This window comes from Hippopotamus amphibius, chromosome 2, assembly GCF_030028045.1.
Source record: "Hippopotamus amphibius kiboko isolate mHipAmp2 chromosome 2, mHipAmp2.hap2, whole genome shotgun sequence".
Lineage (NCBI taxonomy): Eukaryota > Metazoa > Chordata > Mammalia > Artiodactyla > Hippopotamidae > Hippopotamus > Hippopotamus amphibius.
Genome location: NC_080187.1, coordinates 12,147,814 through 12,171,835, shown reverse-complemented (window position 1 = coordinate 12,171,835; position 24,022 = coordinate 12,147,814). Strand labels below are relative to the sequence as shown.

The 24,022-nt window shown below is 37.7% G+C and overlaps 1 protein-coding gene across 3 annotated transcripts in view; it reads right to left on the bottom strand.

The window, feature by feature from the left end:
* STRBP (spermatid perinuclear RNA binding protein) overlaps positions 1 to 24,022 on the bottom strand; it is a 155,007-nt gene that overhangs the window by 72,788 nt on the left and 58,197 nt on the right. For all 3 annotated transcript variants that reach the window (XM_057719969.1, XM_057719966.1, XM_057719968.1), the window contains exon 2: positions 3,368 to 3,536. In XM_057719969.1, coding sequence (XP_057575952.1) covers positions 3,368 to 3,370 — 3 coding nt within the window. In that variant the 5' untranslated portion in view covers positions 3,371 to 3,536. The remainder of the gene's footprint in view (positions 1 to 3,367; positions 3,537 to 24,022) is intronic.

The window sequence follows — 24,022 nt, the reverse complement described above, 5'->3', positions numbered from 1 at the left end:
CACTATTTACAATAGCCAGGACATGGAAGCAACCTAAATGTCCATCAACAGATGAATGGATAAAGAAAATGTGGTACATACATACAATGGAATATTACTCAGCTGTAAAAAGCAATGAAACTGGGACATTTTTAGAGACATGGATGGACCTAGAAACTGTCATACAGAGTGAAGTGAGTCAGAAACAGAAAAACAAATATTGTATATTAACACATATATGTGGACTATAGAAAAATGGTACAAATCAACCTGTTTGCAAGGCAGAAATAGAGACACAGATGTAGAGAACAAACATATGGACACCAAAGGGGAAAGCGGGGAGGGTTGGGGGGGGAACGAATTGGGAGACTGGGATACCAAATTGTATGCTCTAAATATATGCAGTTTATTGTAAAAAATAAAGAAATAAAAACTTTTTTAAAAAAATTAAAAATTAAAAAAAAATTTTTAAAAAAAGATCACCCATATCACACATCATCTGCAAGAAACAGATACTTCCTAATTTCGACAGAGTATCTAGAAATGCATGCAGGTGACTTCATGATACCCAGTCACTCCTTTCCAAACTGCTGGACACTTCTGCATCTTGAAAAACTGAGATTTTGCAATATGGTAACAATACAAAATACAAAGTTATGTGAACAAGATAGTAAAACTATGGACCACATTAGAATATTAGAATATTATTTACTATTTGCATTTAAACTTTTGGTGTGAAGCTTTAATTTTTAAAATAGATTAGTAGGAGATATTCCAAATTCCAGAATGAGGAAAAAGTACATATTATAAAATAGTTAATTTCTCAAACTAATTTACAAATGTATTCACATTCTCAATCAAAATCTCAAGACAGATTTACTTTAATACTCAGTAAAAATAATTTTAAAGCTCATTTGGGAGGGGAGGGAAATCAATGAACGTACCAAGAACTATTCTACAAAGGTGGATGGGTGGTACCATTATGTTAAAATAAAGTATCAAAAATTTTAAAAGCAGTAATTAAAATGATATGCTGGTCCAGAAATCAGCGGAGCAGATTAGAGCCCAGAAACAGAATGAATTTCATGAAAATTTAATAGATTCACACTCATGAGTCCCACATCTAAAAATCTTTGAATATTTCCAAATTTACAAATACCATGAAGATACTTGGACCAGTACAAAGCAAAATGAACAAGGAAAACTTGGTGAGTTTCTACTAAGCCAAAAGTATGTGATTTAAAGGGTGGCTACAGTGTCCTAACTTACATGAAATTATGTGCTAGTATACAGTAAATATTTTGTTTTAAAGTCTTTACTGCAAAATAAAATATTTGTGACTCTTTATCAGTCTTGTCTCTTTTGTTTTTGTTTGAATGTCTATGTTTTAAAATCAGATTAATTTGGACACTATTAAATTAATACTACAGTATCACTGTCCCCTATAAAATGAAGCTAGCTATAACTAAAAAGGTAAGTAATCCTTCGAAACCCTCAATTATTAAATAATAAAAGTACTCAAATAAATTATGAAGCTTTCTTTTTTCTAGATAAAAGCCATCTCTATCTAGATTTCTTTCTTGCTCTCAAAGTCCATGACAGTTTTCCAACTGGAGGAGTCTTCTGCTACAAAGAAACTTTTTAATCACTTCATGAGATTTACTCATATATCCCAAAATTAGTAACAAGAAAATAAAAGAGCCATATAACAAGCTGGAGGTGCTAGGTTGTTCTAGGGATTATAATTTATCAATAGTTAACTTGCACTTTAAAGAAAAAATTCTACTAATATTTTAGTTCTGGATGGTGGGGGGAAAAAATGTTAACTTAAGATTTTCTCTGTCACTTAGCATTATGATGAGTTACTAAGTTACTTAGTTAAGTTACTCAGTCCCCTACACTGGCCATACCTTAGGAAAATTATACATTCTGCTACATAACACAAACCTTTCACCTTTGTCTCACAAATAAGACTGCCAATGTTAAATCCAAGAATCTACTACATGTGATAAGACAAGCATCATGAAATAATAATGAAAGAACTGAATGAATGGTATTACCACCCCCCAAAAAAGAAAGCTATCTTTTTCACCCAAATAAGCTCCAAATTGATTTTAAGTATTAAAATATTAAATTGGAAGAACTATGCAGAAACAGAAAGTTCTCATTCAAACCTAAGATCTAAGGCAAAGGAATAGGAGAAACTGGAAAACATCTACCAACCTATTAAACTGCACAAACACAAAATTTCTACAACAGAAATTTAAGTTACATTTAAAGTGAATAAACCAGGAAAGGAATTTTCATCAACTATGACAAGTAATACATACAAAGCATTTCTTTAAGTTGTAAGAATATCAAGACTATAGTAGAGAAATAGGCTGAAGAGGCAAATAAGTCATATGGGAAGAAACAGAAGTTACGATGTCATTTTTCACATCTCACCATAAAAGCAAATGACAGAGAAAATCCCAAGTTAACATTTTTCCCCATCACCCAGAATTAAAATATTAGTAGAATTCCTTCTTTAAAGAGCAAGTCAACTAAGTTATAACCCCTAGAACCAATTTTTTATAAAAATCAAATATCATTTAAAGAAATACAATGACTTCCTTAACAACATATTTCAAACATACTGATGATTAATATTTCTGTGCTTTTTTCCCCCACTTATAACATCTTTTTAAAGCCTTTTCTAACTTTTACTTAGGGAAAAATTCACACAACATCCTCCAGAACCAAAATACGAGACTAAAAATATTCAGCACATTTTACCAATTAAAAAGTTAGGCACCAGAGGTTATGACCTCATCTAACATCTCAAATTCAATTTAAGTATGAATTTTCCACAAAGAGCAAGGTTTCCATGATATTCAGTTCAGTGCCCCCAATACACTCAACACTTGACCCCGTTATTTTAAAATTAAAAGCATGTGAATAAAGGTGTCTCTTGAGTTAAATACTCACATACTTTATAAACTCCAAACTTAAAGAACTGGTTCAGGATTTTTAACTTCCATGGGAAAAAAACTCAGTTTCAGGTAGAAGCTAGAGAAAAATTATGTAATTTCAAGTTCAAGGTCACCTTAGCCATTTGTATCAGTTTGCTAATGCCAGTTTTATTAGAAAATATTATTTATGAGCATTCCCTCTGTTGCAGTTAATATTTTATGGCCTGCAGGCTCACAGGGCTCCATCTTGTGGTCTAAAGGGCTCGTAATAAATCTGAACTCATTTGCTTTGCTTAAATAGTAGAATGCCATCTTTAGCTGATACACAAGAGCAAAAAATGAACACCATTGTTTCTCACTTACCCTGTTAACAGTTCCAACTTTAAGTGATTGAGATTTTTGGTAACTATATTAAGGAAACATAACTAATAACCTACCATGGTTTTCTACAGTATTTTAGCTTCTTCTTCCGATCCTTTCCCCTCTTTCTTGTCGTCTTCACTAGACACTGTTTTGTGTGACAGTACCTCCTCATAAGCCTGAGTCCCCTGACGGCTCAGAGTCAATATGGCAAAGGTGTCTGAAGACTTGTTCTCTAGAAGATACCTGCAAGAGAAAAAGAAAAACAACTTTTCAAAAATGCTTATTTATGATTACGTTCATATCAGAATGTGGAATCCATAAACATGTTATTGACTAAAAGGAGACAATCTTTATGGAGGAAAATTACTTCATTTTAAACAAAAAGCTAATACATTCTTTGAAGGCCTGGGCCCAAGAGCCAAAGTGATATGGCCAGAAAAAGAACCCTCCTGGTTAGCCACAGTGCGGCGGCTGGCTGAATTGCACTCAATGAGATGAATACCCTACAGACATAGATTCAGTAAAGAAGTACAACCTGAAAAAGTAATACTACTATTGGTGGCAAAAATGTTGTAATTAACCATGAGATTTTCAATAGAAATGGACATTAGTCAGACCTATCTGAAAAGTAGATAAGACACCTGAAAATATAACACTGTTGATTACAACCATGAAAATTTTCCATTTGATTTACAGTATATGTTGGAAAAATGTTTCGTCTTTAATCATTTTATGCTTAAAATTCAGAATGCTTTTCTGGCTCTGCTCCCCTAACTCCCAAGAGATCCTACTTCCCTCTCAACCTATATGCACTGTTATGCCAGATTCCTGAATATTCACTAAATACTGATTTCATTACCTACGGATGACTCTCACCAGAATCCTACAGTATATTTCTGCCCACAGGCCTAATATCCATTCTATTACCCCTTTGTTTCACTTTTATGAGCTTTTATTTCAGATAAGGTAAAAATAAGCTCTTCTAAGCACTGATGAAGTCCTTATATAAGCCCAGTTGTATAAAACAAAAAAACTAGACAGAGACCATTAAAATAGAACATATGCTTTACATGGATATCAGGAGTAATACACACTACAGGATATATAAACACCCACAAAGAAACAGCTTTGTCTTCATCTTAATATCTTTCCTCTAAACTTTCCCTTCAGTAAGCAAACCCACTTTTATCTACAATAATTTCCTATCAGTTGCTCTCTTAAAGAAAAAAATCCTTTTTGAATTCTTGGGACCAGGAAAGTTAGAGGTGACATTTAACTCTCCCCAATACTGCAAATGAAAAAACAGACCCACATTTACAGTCAAATGATACTCAGTTGTGACCTACATGCAACACTATTCATATCTTATAATCAACTTCCCTGACTCTGACTTACAAATCCACCTGAAATAAGCTAGTGAAGACTGACTTTTTTTAAATTATGTAAAAATTAATAGATGGAACTTACTTTGATTAGTACACATCAAATCAAGGTAAGGCGGGAACACACACTGCTGCAATTCATAGGGTCCTTTTATAAAACAAAGTTAAGAAACAAACTAAAACATGATCCCATGGTAAGAGACATCTCAAAGATCCTCCTTACACTAAATTATAACTTTTGTGTAAAGATCGTACTATACAATTTAGCATCTTTGGCATTTCCCATTCCCAACCCTACTCCATCCTAGAAGATTCAACCATTCAGTACTTACCTGTGAATCCGCAGCCAAAGATTGCTGCACATTCAGGTGAGAACTGAAAACAAAGTCCACAAACTGCTCTCAATAAAAAGGTAAAACCAATAAGTCAAACATATTAAGAAAGCTGACTGAAAGCAGAAAAAGAGGGAAGAATGCTAAGTAAAAGCTGATGTAGTGGAGAAATTGTGGATCACCAATAGCACTTCTCAGTCATTAATATGGAGAGTAACCAACCTACCAATACATCAAGAAGCTCTGGGCCCACTGTTGCCACTTTTATTCAACATAGTTTTGGAAGTCCTTGCCACAGCAATGAGAAGAAAAAGAAATAAAAGGAATCCAAATTGGAAAGGAAGAAGTAAAACTGTCACTGTTTGCAGATGACATGATACTATACATGGAAAAATCCTAAAGATACCATCAGAAAACTACTAGAGCTCACCAATGAATTTGGTAAAGCTGCAGGATACAAAATTAATACGGAAATCTGTTGCATCTCTCTACACTAAAAATGAAGTATCAGAAAGAGAAATTAAGGAAACATCCCCATTTACCACTGCATCAAAAAGAATAAAATATCTAGGAATAAACCTATCTAAGAAGGCAAAAGATCTGTGCTCTGAAAACCCTAAGCTTCTGATGAAAGAAACTGAAGATGACAAAAACAGATGGAAAGATATACCATGCTCTTGGATTGAAAGAATCACTACTGTTAAAATGACCATACAGGGCTTCCCTGGTGGCGCAGTGGTTAAGAATCCACCTACCAATGCAGGGGACATGGGTTCGAGCCCTGGTCTGGGAAGATCCCACATGCCACGGAGCAACTAAGTCCATTCACCACAACTACTGAGCCTGCGCTCTAGAGCCCACAAGCCACAACTAATGAAGCCCACATGCCTAGAGCCCATGATCTGCAATAAGAGAAGCCACCGCAATGAGAAGCCTGTGCACCACAGTGAAGAGTAGCCCCCACTCCCCACAACTATAGAAAGCCTGTTCACAGCAATGAGGACCCAACACAGCCAATAAATAAAAGAAATTAAACAAATAAATAAATAAATAAATAAATAACTGTATTAAAAAAAAAAAAGACCATACAACCCAAGGCAATCTACAGACTTAATGCAATTCTTATCAAATTACCAACTGCATTTTCTCCAGAACTAGAACAAAAATTTTTAAATTTGTATGGAAACACAAAGGAACTGGAACAGCCAAAACAATCTTAAGAAAGAACTGAGCTGGAGGAATCAAGCTCCCTGACTTCAGACTATACTACAGAACTACAGTAATCAAAACGGTATGGTACTGACACAAAAACAGACACATAGATCAATGGAACAGGATAGAGAGCCCAGAAATAAACACATGCACTTATGGTCAAAGTATGACAAAGGAGGCAAGAATATTCAATGGAGAAAAGATAGTCTCCTCAATAAATGGTGCTGGGAAAACTGGACAGCTGCATGTAAAAGAAAGAAATTAGACATTCTCTAACACTATACACAAAAAGAAACTCAAAATGGATTAAAGGCCTATATGTAAGACTGGATTCTATAAAACTCCTGGAGGAAAATACAGTCAGAACACTCTTTGACATAAATGGCATCAATGTTTTTTTTGGATCCATCTCCTAAAGTAAAAGAAGTAAAAACAAAAATAAACAAAATGGGACCTAATTAAGCTTAAAAGCTTTTGCATAGCAAGGGAAACCATCAACAGAATGAAAAGACAACCAACTGAATGGGAGAGAATATCTGCAAACCATATGATGGATAAGGGATTAATATCAAATATTTACAAAGGGCTCACACAACTCAACATCAAATAAACAACCCAATTGAAAAGTGGGCAGAAGAACTAAATAGACATTTTTCTAAAGAGGAAATGCAGATGGCCAACAGGCACATGGAAAGATGTTCAACAAAGCTCATCATCAGTGAAATGCACATGAAAACCACAATGAGATATCATCTCACATCTGTCAGAATGGCTATCATCAAAAAGAACACAAATAACAAATGTTGGCGAGGATGTGGAGAAAAGGGAACCCTCAAACACCGTTGGTGGGAATGTAAGTTGGTGCAGCTACTGTGGAAAACAGTATGGAGGTTTCTCAAAAAACTAAAACTAGAACTACCATATGACTCAGCAATTCCACTCCTGGGAATATATCTTAAAAAAAAACAGAAACACTAATTTGAAAAGATACATGCACCCCAATGTTCACAGCAGCATTATTTACAATTGCCAAGATATGGAAGCAACTTAAGCATCCACCACCAGATGAATGGATACAGAAGATATGGTATATGTGTACAATGGAATACTACTCAGCTATAAAAAACAAAATTTTGTCATTTGTTGCAATATGGATGGACTTAGAGGACATTATGCAAAGTGAAATAAGTCAGAAAGACAAGTACTATATGATATCACTTATGTGAAATCTAAAATACACAAGAAGCTAGTGAACATAACACAAAAAGAAGCAGATTCACAGATACAGAGAACAAACTACTGGTTACTGGTGGGGAGTGGGAGGACAAAATAGTGGTGGGGGAGTAGGAGGCACAAACTATTGGGTGTAAGATAGGCCACAAGGATGTACAGTACAACACGGGGAATACAGCCAATATTTTGTAATAACTGTAAATGGAGTGTAGCCTTTTAAGATTATATATAAAATTAAAATTTAAAAAAATTTCAAAGGCAGCCCTGGGAACTTCAGCATAGTGCAATAACTCATGATAATATCTCAGAGTCATATTCTGTGGGTGCTGTCAAAGGAACTTAGAAATCATCTGGTCCAATTCCACCTACCCCTCAGTTTAAAGTGAACTACAATTAGCGATATTAAAGAAGTCACACAACTAATCAGGGACAAAGCCTGGTCCAAAACCTAAGTCATAGCCCAATGATTTTTCCCTACTATATTAATCTGACTGAAAAATAAAAAGCTATGTTTGGTAGACTGTGAGCTGATAGAAACTACAACACAGTTTTAAAGAGTTTCTCTTCCAAAAAAAATAATTAACTTAGTGGATAAAGGTCTGGCCTTGAAATTAAAAAAAAAAAACTCAGCTTCACCATTTAATAGCTTTGTGACCTTAAAAAGTTACGTGACTCAGAAAATCACTTAATTTCCTTGGGTCTCAGTTTCCTTAATCTATACAATTAGAAAATACTTCACTACTAATTAACAGGTAACAGTTATGGGACTCATATTCTGTACCAGGCACTGTTCTAAAAGCTTTTGATACATTAATTCATTTAATCCTCACAACAATCTTAATATCTCCACTTAACATATTAGGAAGCTACAGCATAAAGAGATAATCTAATTAAAATCACAAAGCAAAAGTACATGGTGGAGCCAAGGTTCAAACCCAGGCAATCACTTTCAATAATATTTCCACTCTAAAGGCACTTAACACTTATGTTAGTAGATAAACTAGCTATTTCAAAAAATATGTCTATGTGAATTACAAAGGCCATATAGGACACAGGCTTTGGAGTCAGGTCTAGATTCAACTACCAGCTTTGCCACTTCGCTTCTCTTAGCCAGAGTGTTCTCACCTGTGCAATGGGGTGAATAGTATTTACTTCAAACTATATGAAATAGGTTATTAAAAATACTTAAAAGTATCTGGCATATAGTATATGCTCAACATATGGCTTCAGAAGGAAAAAAACCCTCAAATATCAAATAGTTTTGTTTATATACAGATATACGTACATTCCTCTGAAAAACAGAGCTCAGGAAAATTATTAGGTAAGAGTAGTTGTCATGCAGAGGGTGGAGTGTGTATGTACGGGCATGCGTATACCTGTGAATCACTTTTCTTATTAACTATTACTTTTTCAATTAATAGACATTATTTTTTATAGAATTCTTAGGTTTACAGAAAAATTGAGTGGGAAATACAAAGAATCCCACATACCCGTTCTTCCTAACATGCATGTGCGCACGTGCACACACGCACATACACACACAGTTTCCCCTATTAACATCTTGCATTAGTGTGGTACATGTGTTACAATTAATCAACCAATGTTATACAACATTAACTAAATCCAGTTTACATCAGGGTTCACTCTTTGTGTTATACCTTCTCTGAGTCTTGACAAATGGATAATGACATGCACCCACCATTACAGAATCACCCAGAATAGTTTCACTGCCCTAAAAATTCCAGGTTCCACCTATTTAACCAACCCTCCCTCTTCCAAATGGCACATAGTTGAAATCATACAGTATGTAGTCTTTTCACTAAGCAATATGCACTTTTTTCTCCTCCATGTCATTTCTTTTTATCTCTGAAAAATACTCCGCTGTCTGGATATACCACAGTTTGTTTATCCATTCACCTACTAAAGGACATCTTGGTTGCTTCCAAGTTTCGGCAATTATGAACAAAGCTGCTATAAACATTTGTGTGCAGGTTTTCAACTCACCTGGGTAAATACCAAGGAGTATGACCACAGAATCATATGGCAAATCTATGTTTAGTTTTGTAAGAAACTTCCAGACTGTCTTTCATCCAAAGTAGTTGTACCATTTTGCATTTCCACAAGGAAAGAATGAGAGTTCCTGTTGCTCCACATTCTCATCAGCATTTAGTGCTGTCAAAGTTTGGGTCTTCAGCCATTCTAATAGGTATGTAATGGTATCTCACTATCACTGGAAATTGAAATTCCTTGATGATGTATGATGTTGAGCATCTTTTCATGTGCTTATTTGACATCTGTATATCTTCTTTAGTCAGATGTCTGTTCAGGTCTTCTGTCCATTTTTCAGTTGGGTTGTCTGTTTAATTTTAAGACTTCTTTGCATATTTTGGATACCAGTCCTTTATCTGATATGTGTTTTGCAAAGATTCTCTCCCCATCTGGTACTTGTCTTTTCATCCTCTTAAGAGTGTCTTTCATAAAACACAAGTTTTTAGTTTTAATGAATCCCAAACTTATCAACTTTTTCTTTCATGGATCATACTTTTGGTGCCATTGTGTCTTTTTTTACCTGACCTTTAAAGGTGAAAGGCTTTAGACGTCAGGTTACCCAAGCCCACAAAGCTAGGTTTTTGTATGTATGACTATTAGACCTCTTTCTTAGGAGCAAATCTCAAAACTGGAGAATGACGCTGCTTTCTATATCCAGACTATAAAATTTAGTCAAATATTTAGGAATTTTTCTGAAATGCAATTAGGAGAAAATATTAAAAATTAAGGCAAAAATTATTTAATATACTTACTTTCTTGAAAAATTCCAAATAATGTCTTTAAACCCTGCAGTGTGACACAGAATCAAGGAAATTACTCTCAAAATAATAACTGAAAAGAAAACTTTAAATTTTGCTAATACTAACATCTGCAACCTCTCCAGAAGGAACTATGTGAAAATCAAATATCCAGGCTCTACTTCTCTATTACAAAAGAACAATCACATGTCCACTATGTTAAAGATGGGCAAATAATATTAGAAAAAGATACCTCACTGATGCACCAAGAGGATTACTTTAAGATAAAGAGATTTACCAGTAAATACATACTTATTAATTGCCTATTCTGTACTTGGTACTGTGCTTGATAGCACAGGGCATATGAAAATGAACCAACTCAGATACATTAAGAGAAGAGCAAATACATATAAATTCAATACTTCCTCCGAATCCCTTCAAATAAATTAAACTTTCCCTACACGGTGGCATTCAGTTTCTGTACAATACTAATGTGAGAAGAATACTGAATTTCAGTATTTTCCTCTGGAAATTTCCTTTTATTTTCTATATTAAAAAGGCACAGGAGATGACGCAGATACAGAGAATGGACTGGAGAACTCGAGGTATGGGAGGGGGCGGGGGGTGAAGGGGAAACTGAGATGAAGCGAGAGAGTAGCACAGACATATACATACTACCAACTGTAAAATAGATAGTCAGTGGGAAGTTGTATAACAGGGAGTCCAACTCGAGGATGGAAGATGCCTTAGAGGACTGGGGCAGGGAGGGTGGGGGGGACTCGAGGAGGGGAGGAGTCAAGGAAGGGAGGGAATACGGGGATATGTGTATAAAAACAGATGATTGAACCTGGTGTACCCCCAAAAAAAATAATAATAAAAAAATAAAAAATAAAAAAATAAAACAGATGATTGAACTTGGTGTACCCCCAAAAAAATAATAATAAAAAAAAAGGCACAGGAGATAGGATTAAGATGGCAGAGTAGGAGGACATGCACTCACTCCCTCTTGCAAGAGCACCAAAATTACAACTAACTGCTGAACAATCATCGACAGAAAGACACTGGAACTCACCAAAAAAGACACCCCACATCCAGAGACAAAGGAGAAGCCGCAATGAGACGGTAGGAGGGGCGCAATCACATTAAAATCAAATCCCATAAATGCTGGGTGGGTGACTCACAAGCTGGAGAACAGTTATACCGCAGAAGTCCACCCACTAAAGTGAGGGTTCTGAGCCCCATGTCAGGCTTCCCAACCTGGGGGTCCAGCAATGGGAGGAGGAATCCCCGGAGAATCAGACTTTGAAAGCCAGCGGGATTTGATTGCAGGACCGCCACAGGACTGGGGGAAACAGAGACTCCACTCTTGGAGGGCACACAAAAAAGTATGCTCACCAGGACCCAGAGGGAAGGAGCAGTGACCCCATAGGAGACTGAACCAGACCTACCTGCTGGTGTTGACGGGTTGCCTGCAGAGGTGGGGGGCAGCTGTGGCTCACTGAGGAGACAGGGGCACTGGCAGAAGGGGTTCTGGGAAGTGCTCTTTGGTGTGAACCCTCCCAGAGTCCACCATTAGCCCCACCAAAGAGCCTGTAAGCTCCAGTGCTAAGTAGCCTCAGGCCAAACAACCAACAAGGTGTGAACACAGCCTCACCCATTAGCAGACAAGCAGATTAAAGTTCTACTGAGCTCTGCCCACCAAATCAGATTAAAGTCTTACTGAGCTCCACCCACCCAGCCCTACCCACCATCAGTCCCTCCCATCAGGAAGCAAACACGAGCCTCCTAGATAGCTTCCTCCAGAAGAGGGCAGACAGCAGAATCAAGCAGTATCAGCAGTATTTCGTCTTGTGGAACTGAAAACCACAGCCACAGAAAGATAGAGAAAATGAAAAAGCAGAGGACTTTGTACCAGATGAAAGGACAGGATAAAAACCCAGAAAAACAATTAAATGAAGAGGAAATAGGCACCCTTCCAGAAAAAGAATTCAGAATAATGATGGTGAAGATGATCCAGGACTTTGAAAAAAGACTGGATGCAATGATCAAAAGGTTTACCAAAGACCTAGAAGAATTAAAGAGCAAGCAGACAGAGATATGCAACACAATAATTGAAATGAACAATACACTAGAAGGAACCAATAGCAGAGTAACTGAGGCAGAAGGGCGAATAAGTGACCTGGAAGACAGAATGGTGATAATCAATGATGCAGAAAAGAATAAAGAAAAAAGAATGAAAAGAACTGAAGACAGCCTAAGAGACCTCTGGGACAATGTTAAACGCACCAACATTCGCATTATAGGGGTCCCAGAAAGAGAAGAGAGAGAGAAAGGACCTGAGAAAATATTGGAAGAGATTATAGTTGAAAAATTCCCTAACATGGGAAAGGAAACAGCTACCCAAGTCCAGGAAATGCAGAGAGTCCCAGGCAGGATAAACCCAAGGAGAAACACGCCAAGACATATAGTAGCCAAACTGACAAAAATTAAAGACAGAGAAATGTTATTAAAAGCAACAAGGGAAAAATGACAAATAACATACAAGGGAACTCCCATGAGGTTAACAGCTGATTTCCCAGCAGAAATTCTGCAAGCCAGAAGGGAGTGGTATGATATATTTCAAGTGATGAAAGGGAAGAACCTCCAACCAAGAATACTCTACCCAGCAAGGATCTCATTCAGATTCCACGGAGAAATCAAAAGCTTTACAGGCAAGCAACAGCTAAGAGAAGTCAGCACCACCAAACCAGCCTTACAACAAATGCTAAAGGAACTTCTCTAAGTGGGAAACATAAGAGAAGAAAAGGACCTACAAAAACAAAAACAAAACAATTAAGAAAAAGGTAATAAGGAACATACATATCAATAATTACCTTGGATGTAAATGGACTAAATGCACCAACCAAAAGACACAGACTGGCTGAATGGATACAAAAACAAGACCCATATATATGCTGTCTACAAGAGACCCACTTCAGACCTAGGGACACATACAGATGGAAAGTGAGGGGATGGAAAAAGATATCCCATGCAAATGAAAATCAAAAGAAAGCTGGAGTAGCAATAGTCACATCAGATAAAATAGACTTTAAAATTAAAAAAATGTTACAAGAGACAAGAAAGGACATTACATAAAGATCAAGGGATCCATCCAAGAAGAGGAGATAACAATTATAAATATATATGCACCCAATATAGGAGCACCTCAATACATAAGGCAAATGCTAACAACTATGAAAGAGGAAATGCAAGGCAGAAATGGAGACAAAGATGTAGAGAACAAACACATGGACACCAAAAGGGGAAAGCTGGGAGGGTTGGGGGGGGGGATGAGTTGGGAGATTGGGATACCAAATTGTAAAAAAAAAAAGGGGGGGGGGCACCTATATAGGGGAATGCTAAACTGAAAAACCTATAAATTACATATACCTACTCCAAAAATTCAACTCTTCATCCCTACTCAAAAATACCTATAATGAAGGAAAAGCTAAATCCCACCACATCATTTGAAGCCCTGGAACACTGAGCTCAGGCCAAAAGGTCCCTTCTCAATTAATAGTGTAAACAAGGATGGCATGAGGCTGCAACCCTAACATAAAATTCACTGTGCAAGCTGGCTAGGTCAATCAGAATACTTTCTGAACACTAACGGTCAGTGAGCAGAATGAAAAAGATGTTATCAAGTAACCAACCCAAGGAAGTGGTGACAGGAAAACACATCTCACTGAAAGCACACACACTGGCCCTTCCCCATTCCTCACAGAATAGTAACAGAAGTGACAACTCTATCTGCCAGTGAGACGACTCATTTGATTAAAGAATCAATAATTCAGCACATCTCAACAAATCTTTATTGAGCACCTATAATAAGTCAGCCACTGTTCTAGGCACTTAGGCTGCATCAGTGAATAAAACAGAATAAAATCCCTGCCCTTGTGTTTAAATCCAGAGTGGGGGAAACAACCAAAAAACAGGAAATGTAAAAATAAGCAAATCAAACAGTACGTGAGAAGGTGTGAAATGCTATGGGAAAGAAAGAGCAGGGGAGAGCACAAGTACATGTGGGAACTCTACAGAGGGTGCAATTTTAAATAGATGGTCAGTGCTCGTGGAGAAGGTGATGCCTGAGCAAACCTTGATGGGGTAAGGGAGTGAGCCAAGCAAAGATCTCAGGAATGAGCATTCCTGGCAGGGGACGAAGAATGTGCCTGGTCAGATGGAGGCACAACAAGGAGGCCACTGTGGCTGGAGTAGGCTGGGTGAGGAGAGAAGGGCAGAGAGGACTGAGGGTGGGAGGGAGAGACCAGATCATACAGAGCAGAGGATGGCAAACTTTTTCTTTAAAGGACCAGATACAAAGTACTTTAGGCTTTCAAGCCATAAGGTCTCTCCTACTCAACGCTGCCTTTGTAGTGCAATGTAGCTATAAGACAGTGTGCAAACCAATGGGTGTGGCTGTATTCCAATACAACTTTATTTACAGGCACTGAAATTTCAACTTCATATAATGTTCATGTCACAAAATATCGGGGTTTTTTTTAACTATTTAAAAATGTAAAAACCATTCTGAGCCCACAGGGCACACAAAAACAGGCAGTGGACCCAAATGTGGTCCGGGGGCCACAGTTTGTCAATTAATAACATACAAGTTCCTTCTAGTCACTTTAAAGACTATGGCTTTTACTCTGAGTGAGATGAGGAGCCCTTAGAGGGTTCTGAGCAGAGCAGTGACAGTATCTGACTCTTGTTTTTAAAATATCACTATGATTGCTATGTTGAAATACACAGTAGAGCGGGCAAGGGTGGAAGGAAGGAGACCACTAGGAAAGTTTAGCAATCAGAGTATGGATATATTCTGAAAGGGAAAGATGGCAGGTTTTCCTAGTAGAATGGATGTGGAGTGGAGCAAAGTGGAGGCATCAGGATTGACTTCAAGGTTTTTGGCCTGAGCAACTGAGTTATGGAAGGTGCAGGGAGAGAAAGTTTTGGGATTAAGATCAGGAGTTCAGTTTTTGACATGTTGAGCTTGAGATAATTATTAGATATCCATGTAGGCAACCCGATATGAACCTATGATTTAGAACAGAGGTCTGGATTAGGATATTAATTTGGTAGTTTTCAGCATATAGGTATGCAAAGCCACAAGATCACCAAGGGAGTTGGTGTACCACTGAACAGGGAAAAAGGAAAAGGAGAAAGAGGCAGAGAAGTGGCCTGAGAGATACTAGGAAAATGAAGACTGTGCTATTGTGAAAGTCATGTAAAGAAAACAAAAATGAGGCCAGCTCTTTGAATTCAAAACAGGAAAAGTGATACAGCATGAGAATGGAAAGCCTGAGGTTCAGTCCTTGTTTTACTACTAAGGATGTTTATAAGTCAAAGATATGGAAGTCTTGTATGCTGCTGGGAATAGTTTTGCCATGTTTTACTATTTATAGGAATTTATCATCTCCTAAACTATTCTTCCCCACTTCAGCCCATCTTTGGGGAAAACTTTTCTTGAAGAACACCAAGCTCCCTTTCAAAACCTTCAATGACTACTCAGTAGCTAAACAACTGACATTCCACTCAAATATCGGATGTCACCAAGGCCCTCCATAATACAACACGAATGCAATTCTATCCCTGTTGTTTCTCTCATGACTGTAGTTCCAGCCAAAAAAAGAATAATGAATCTTCCCCCAGAATACCATGCAATGTGCTACTGCTAAGCTTCAAGTTAAACCCTTCCCTTACCCGAACTGCAACCTCTACTCCACCATGATTTGCCCTTGTCCTATTCGTCAATGTCCATCTCAAATCTACCCTTCCAAGAAGCCTTACCTAACACTTGAGGTTAATATAATTTCTTCCTTCTTTGAGCCATCCAGTCATTTTTCAACTTCCTTTATGACATTTCTGTTACTCAGTTTTAGTTATTTTTATCATAAGCTCCTTAATGAAATTAATTACCTTTATCTTCACAGCATCTACTACCATGCCCTGCACTCAGGAGAAGCTCAATAAAAATCTGAATTCAACCCAAGATTCCTCTTTCCTTAGAGATTGCCATTAACTGTAGAATCCAAGAAGGCTCTATCTGAAAGGTCACCATCTCTTCCCATATATTTCCATGGCTGCCATCATCATAGGGACTTACAGGGAATTTCTGACTCTTCGTCCATAAGCACAATTTCCACTATTTATTTGACTTATTTCACCCATCTTGGATTCATCTCCCAAACCCTCTCCCATTCCTTCAAGATTTCAGTACTTAGCTCACCTCTAATTCCTGACATAATTCTTAGTAATTTCCACAGTCACATAGATGAATGATCCCTCTAAAATTCTACAATTCTTGTATTCCTTCCTCCAATGTTTTCATCTCCTTTCCTACCCTAGGCACCCACTCCCCACCAGAGCCCATAATCTACTAACCCAACTCACCCTTTGCATGCCCTCATTTCTGTCCTTAATTTGAAATTACACAATCCATCATTTGTCACTCACTTTCACCAGCAATTCCCTTTGTTATTCTATCCTGGCAAATCCCAACCCTGATCATACCCAATACTCTTAACTATATACCCCACCAGTAACCCTGGAATGTGGCAGCACAGTGGAGGGAATCACACAATAGTGCTAATTGGTTTTCTTTCTTTCCCTTTTTTTTTTTTTCCCATATGGACCATTTTTAAAGTTTTTATTGAATTTGTTACAATATTGCTTCTGTTTTATGTTTGATTTTTTGGCCATGAGGCATGTAGGATCTTAGCTCCCTGACCAGGGATCGAATCAGTACCGCCTGCATTGGAAGGTGAAGTCTCAACCACTGGACCACCAGGGAAGGCCCAGTTCTTTTTCTAAATTCATGATCTAACCTTAAAAGGCCTAAAAATCAATAGTTCCCAAACAGGGCTGGTACTGCAACCCTGGGAATTTTAAAAACATGAGGTAGGGCTTCCCTGGTGGCGCAGTGGTTAAGAACCCACCTGCCAATGAAGGGGACACGGGTTCGATCCCTGGGCCGGGAAGATCCCACATGCCATGAAGCAACTAAGCCCGTGAGCCACAACTACTGAGCCTGTCCTCTAGAGCCCGCGAGCCACAGCTATTGAGCCCACATGCCACAACTACTGAAGCCCACATGCCTAGAGCCCATGCACTGCAACAAGAGAAGCCACCACAATGAGAAGCCCCAAGCACCACAACGAAGAGTAGCCCCCACTCACCATAACTAGAGAAAGCCCATGCACAGCAACGAAGACCCAAAGCAGCCAATAAATTAATTAAAAAAAAAAAAAAAAAACAAGAACGTGAGGTAAAGTGACTAGGTACGTTATCCTGGCATTTGGTACCCTGGGATGCTAAACATCCTGCAACGTCCAAGGAGCCCCACTGAAAAAAAACATTCATTCACTTCCCACTTTCCTAATGATTATTTCACATCTTCTCTTGTCTCTTCAAATCTATATTTTCTTATCATATCCTCAGATTCAACTGGTCATCCTCCTGCTTCCCATTTCATGCAAAATATCAACCCTGCTGCATCTTTTCCCATATATTCTTCCTTTCTTCCTGTTATTACAAATGAATTGTCTTTATTCCTATCTAATGGAAATCTCTCCACTCAATTCCATCCTCTCAAGAATCTCACTCCAGCAATCACCCCCCACCTCTCTCCTGAATAACTTTCCTTGACCACTTGCCTCCACAGGGCCAATTCTCTGCCCCTCTTAGGGCATAATTCTTTGAGTTCACACTTTTGGTTTCCATTTCCTCTCCTCCCATTCTCTCTTAAATTCACCCCAATCAGCCTCTCATTCCAATGCAGCACTGAAACAGCTCTTGTCAAGTCCCACAGAACTTCCATGATGTTTAATACTGTGAACGATTCTCAGCCCTCATCTTAGTCATCCTCTCAGCAACAGGTGAAACAGCTGACTGCTCCCTACTTAAACATTTTACTTCCCCTGGCTCCCATCCAGTATATCATTCTCTTAGTTCTCCTTCTCCTTCAGAAATTACTCTGCCCTCTCCTTTCTTTCTTATCTCCACAACCTAAATGCTGGAGTGCCTCTGGCCACAGATCTCACTCTTAATCTCTTTACTATCTTACACACACTCCCCCCCCTTGGCAATATCATCCAGGCTTGATGTTTTAAATACCATGTATACACTGAGGACTCCCAAATTTCTATCGCCCTAAGTTTCAGACTCACATTCAAGCACACAATCAACATATTCACCTAGATGTCTAATAAACATCTTAAAGTTAATATGTCCCAAACCAACTCCTGACCTCCGCTCTCAAAAAAAAAAAAAACAAACAAACAAACTTTGCTACTCCCAGTCTTCTCTCTCTCAAGAGAAGGCAACTGCCCCATCCTCCAGCAGCTCATGCCAAAAACGTGCAGGAGTCATCCTTGACATCTCTTCCTCTCACATTCACATCCAATCCATCACCAGATGCTTCACCTTTACCTTGTTCTCTTGCTTCCCCACCTAGAGTTTATTCTCAGCAAGAGCATCCATAGTGTTCCCTTTAAAATTTAAATTAGGTCATGTCACAGCCAAGACACAAAGGCAACCTAAACGTCCATCAACAGAGGAATGGATAAGAAGATGTGGTACATATATATATACAATGGAATATTACTCAGCCATAAAGAAAGAATGAAATAATGCCATTTGCAGCAACATGGATGGACCGAGATTATCATACTAAGTGAAGTAAGCCAGACACGGAAAGACAAATATCATAGGATATCACTTATGTGTGGAATCTAAAAAATGATACAAATGAACATATTTACAAAACAGAAACAGACTCACAGACATAGAAAAACTTACAGTTACCAAAGGTTAAAGGTTAGCAGGGAAGGATAAATTAGGAGGTTGGGGTTAATATATACACACTACTATATATAAAATAGATAATCAACAAGGACCTACTGTATAGCACAGGGAACTCTACTCAATACTTTGTAATAACCTATATGGGAAAAGAATCTGAAAAAGAATAGATATATGTGTATGTATTGATATAACTAAATCACTCGGCTGTACACCTGAAACACAACATTGTAAATCAACTATATTCCAATATAAAATAAAATTTTTTTTTTAAATTAGGTCTTGTCATTCCTCTGCTCAGAACCTTCCAATGCTTCTGGTCTCTAAGTAAACACCTCATAATGGCCTATAAATCTCCAATAATCTGATTCCCATTAATTTCTTGGCCTCATCCCCTATCACTCCCCTCCTCACTCACTGTGTTCCATTCACACTGGTATCCTTGCTATTTCTCAAACAACGCACACATTCCCCACCCTCGGAGCCTAGCTAGTTTATCCACACAACTCCTCTTACTTCTTCAGGTGCCTGCTCAAATGTCACCTTAACATGAGCCCATCCCTGATTACCCTATATAAAACAGCAACCCCTCAGCACACCTCTGACCCTGTTCTCTCCATAGGATTTACTATTGCCATATGATATCTTTACTTTGCTTACTTTGTTTTGTACACACAAAACAATACCTGGCACAAAGGAAAAACTCAAATGAATCTCTCAAAATATTTTCTCACACAGCATCACATTCAATGCTCACAAACAGCCTTGAAAGGTAGTGAAAAACAGAATGATATAAATTTCTTTTCATAAACTTTTAAAATGTGAAAGCACAAGTATACAAAGAAGTTAAATGATTTGCCTATCATCACACACTGGCAGAGCCATCCCTACAACTCGGGCTGGGTCTCTAGCACCTTTACAATTCATATCACTATGTCCACAAGCAAATCAAAGAGTAGGTATATATTTAATTTTTCACAGTGATCTTTAAAAGATCTAGTCCTTTAAATCACAATCAAACATGAAGTAGCACCTGAACTATATGTGCCTCAGTACCTATTTACTGCCTTCTCACTAAATGGCTGTGATAGAGGTCACCAGACTATCTTTAGAATTTACAGATCTGGTAACAATTCTGATCAAAAGAAAAAAAGTGGTAACGAATGTGCTCAGAAACAGTATTCTCTGCCCTACTGTGCCCACCGCAGCACACTTAACACTGAAGGGAAGGGAAACCACCACCTTGGTAAACAAGATTCAAACACTGTCTCTGGTTCTCAAAAGACTTTTTGTTGTTATTTTACAGAACAGAGCATCACAAAGAAACCATATCTGGAGACATAATGGACAAGATTATTTCTCTTAATTAGTGAGGTTTTCAAAATGACCTCAGAATCTGCAATCTAGTTATAAACAAGGAGTAATGTTAAAAATCACCAATTTTAAAACAAGAAGTCAGCTTGTTTTCACTGTAACAAAATAAATAGGTCTTGAATGCCAAAAAAGTGCATAAATTCACCAAGCATTACATACAACAGTGCTAAAAATGAAGGAATATATTAGATTCCTCAGTAATCTAATAATTTAGTTTCCAGCACTCATTCTCCCTTTCTGGCATCCTCTGCCACAGTTGGAAACGGTGTATCTAGGTCAGAAAAGACAAGCAGCTTTTCAGAACAGCTCGATATCTTTGGCACAAGTGTTGATATTATAATTCAACCCTTTCACAAACTCCTTTTAAAATACAACCTGCTGTAAATTACAGGATTAGTACTGTACAGACAATACAGTAATCTGATATCTATGAAAAAACCACTGGAAAAAAATACTCAAATGCCAGATTTAGAAAACTAATGAAAAACATGACACAGGCAACACAATGTAATTAGTGTAAGAGCAATGGATTTAGGGTCAGAAGATCTGCCTTCTAATTCTAAATCTGCTACAGTGAGCTGGCCATTTTCAAATAAATTTCAACCTCTCTGAGCCTCAATTCTTTCATTTATAAAGTAAAAGGGTTTAGACTACACGTAGATTACTTTTTAGGTACCATCTGTTAAACATGATTCTATGATAAACCAGAAATCTAAGAGTACATTTTATATGACACTGCTTAAATGTATTCCTTAAAAGTATATATTTTCACAATGCAATCATATTTTAAATAGTGTAGATAAAACTAGAAAATAGATAATTGGGAAAATTTGAATACTGAATATTTGATAACATAATGGAATTATTTCTGGAGGATGTTAATGGTATTGTGGGTTTCTTTTGGGGGGGAGCTATATAGCATATAGACATTAGTATATATACTAAAGTATTTACAGATGAAATTAGGATCTCTAAAATAATCTAGTTGAGGGGATGAGGGAGAATGAAATAAGGCTGGCCATATGTTAATAATTACTGAAAATTGATGACAGAGGTTTTCTCTATGGTTCACGGGGGTCCCCCCTTACTTGTACAAGTTTGAACATTTCCATAAGAAGGTTTCTAAACAGGAACGAATTTATCAAGAATTTAAACAACCAACTTTCAATTTACCTGTAGTCAAATGAGACTGTCACGTGTCGTATTTTCTTCTGATACAACATGTCTGCTTTAGAGAACCCATAATGTAACTGTGCAAACCAAAGCAGGTGAAATTATAAAAGGATAAAACCATTTTGGGAAGCAGTTCAGTAATAACTGATAATCAAAAATGTGGCTATACTATAAGCAACAATGCCATTTCTGGTTACATTACTTAGAGAAACTCCAATACATAAACACAGACAGATAACAGCAATATTCACTTCAGCACTGTTTATAATCACAAAATACTAGAAACCTAAATGTCCATCAACAAGAGAATGAAGACATAAATTAAGTAGTAAATGAACTACAATGATACATTCTACCATGTCTAAATTCAAAACAAGGTTGAGTGAAAAAGCCAGTAGTTGCAGAATAATATGTACAAAATGGCTTTTTACTTACAACTTGAAAATGCATAAAATATTACATAATTTATAGATGCACACACTTTTTTTGAGTATAAAAACATCCAACATAACGACAAACAAAAAATTCAAGAGTAGTTATCACTGGGAAAAGAAGGGATAGAACAGGGCTTCCTAGGTGGCACAGTGGTTAAGAATCCGCCTGCCAATGCAGGGGACACAGGTTCGATCACTGCTCCAGGAAGATCCCACAGGCAAAGGAGCAACTAAGCCCATGGGCCACAATTACTGAGCCTGCGCTTTAGAGCCCATGAGCCACAACTGTCGAGCCCATGTGCTAAAACTACTGAAGCCCACGCACCTAGAGCCTGTGCTCTGCAACAAGAGAAGCCACGGCAATGAGAAGCCTGCACACCACAATGAAGAGTAGCCCCTACCCACCGCAACTAAAAGAAAGTCTGCATACAGCAAAAAAGACCCAACACAGCCAATAAAATAAATAAAATAAATAAGAAGGGATAGAACAGGAACAGGGAGGGATACACACAGTACATATTTGAGATACTATTTCTTAGAAAAAAAATCTGAAGCAAATTTGGCAAAATGTTAACATAAAAAAACCTGTATGTGGAAAGCATACAGTTTTTCTGTTATGCTCTATTTTGTCTATATGCGTGAAACAATTTGTAAGTTCAAAATATTTTTTAAATTTAAAATATTCAGAAACAAAAGGAACCTTGCTTGGTCTTCTTAAACAGGAAACTACTTTAGCTCTGGTTCTAGCCTTTGGGGATTAGCTACTTTTTCAATTTAAACTAAATATTGATATTGGATAGAAAGGTCCTAGAAAGTTCCCCCATCAAGAAAGATTATAAGGTTTTCCTTTTAAAGTGGAATGAGACATATTCTTACATAGAATTTGTCCAGGGGAGTAACCAAAGATTTTCAAAGTATCAGAGTGTAGGCTAAAGCCACTGTCACTGTTAGAAAGGTCCCAAAGTACAACAGGAAAGGTAGTACTGCTCAGAAACATTCTAATTTTAAATAAAAAGTCAAGTAATACTTTTGTTAGGGTACCTATGGAAAGTTCAAGATGTCCCAAGTTTCTCTAACCTGGCAGAACTCAACCTCCAAGTTCTGCCTCCCTTGCAGATTTTGTCTCATAGGCTTTGTTATAGGAAGATCTAGATTTGGTCACAGGCTTTGTTATAGGAAGGTCTAGAATAGGCTTTACTCTTGGGCAGTAGTCAGAAAACTTTTTCTTAAAAGAGTCAAATAGTAAATACTGTGGCCTTACCAGCCCTAACGTCTCTGTGGCAAATACTAAACTTGGCCATTGTAGGGTGAGAGCAACCAGACAATATGTAAATGATAGGCGTGGATATGTTTTAACAAAACTTTATTGACACGGTTTGCCAATCCCTGCTTTATCTCATGTTCTTTCTAGTATTTTATCAGTTGTCTGGGGTGTCCATCATGTCTCTCGAATGCACCTAGGCCAGAGCTCCAATAACCCCAGCTGCACAACCTCCAGTATCTCCATTCTATTCCCAACCCTAAGGCACCCCTCCCGTCTTCCTCATTCATGGACAGCCCCAACCCTCTGCCAAGAATTCACAAGGGACCCACACACAAACATTAGAGCACCCTTCCTACACATCTATCTCTTCTCCAAGGTCCTGCCCTGAAGATTCTAGACAGTTTAGCTGTCCCAAATTCTGAGCTCAGAACAGTTAGGCCACCATCCTCTACTTGGATTCCAGCTCAGGAAATTGTTCTCAGGTAGAAAGCAGGGGCAATTATGGGGCTCATTTCATGAATTTCAAGAAATTTCAGGCCTGTTGCTCAAAGGCTAAAAGAGTTGCCTCATATAATTTGTCCAGTTATACAGTTTTTTTATGGCAAGAAGGTTAGTCCAGAACCAGTTACTCCAACATAGCCAGAAGCGGAAGCTGTAGTCAATAAACATTCTAGTTTCTACTATACATCAAGCCCTCTGCTGGG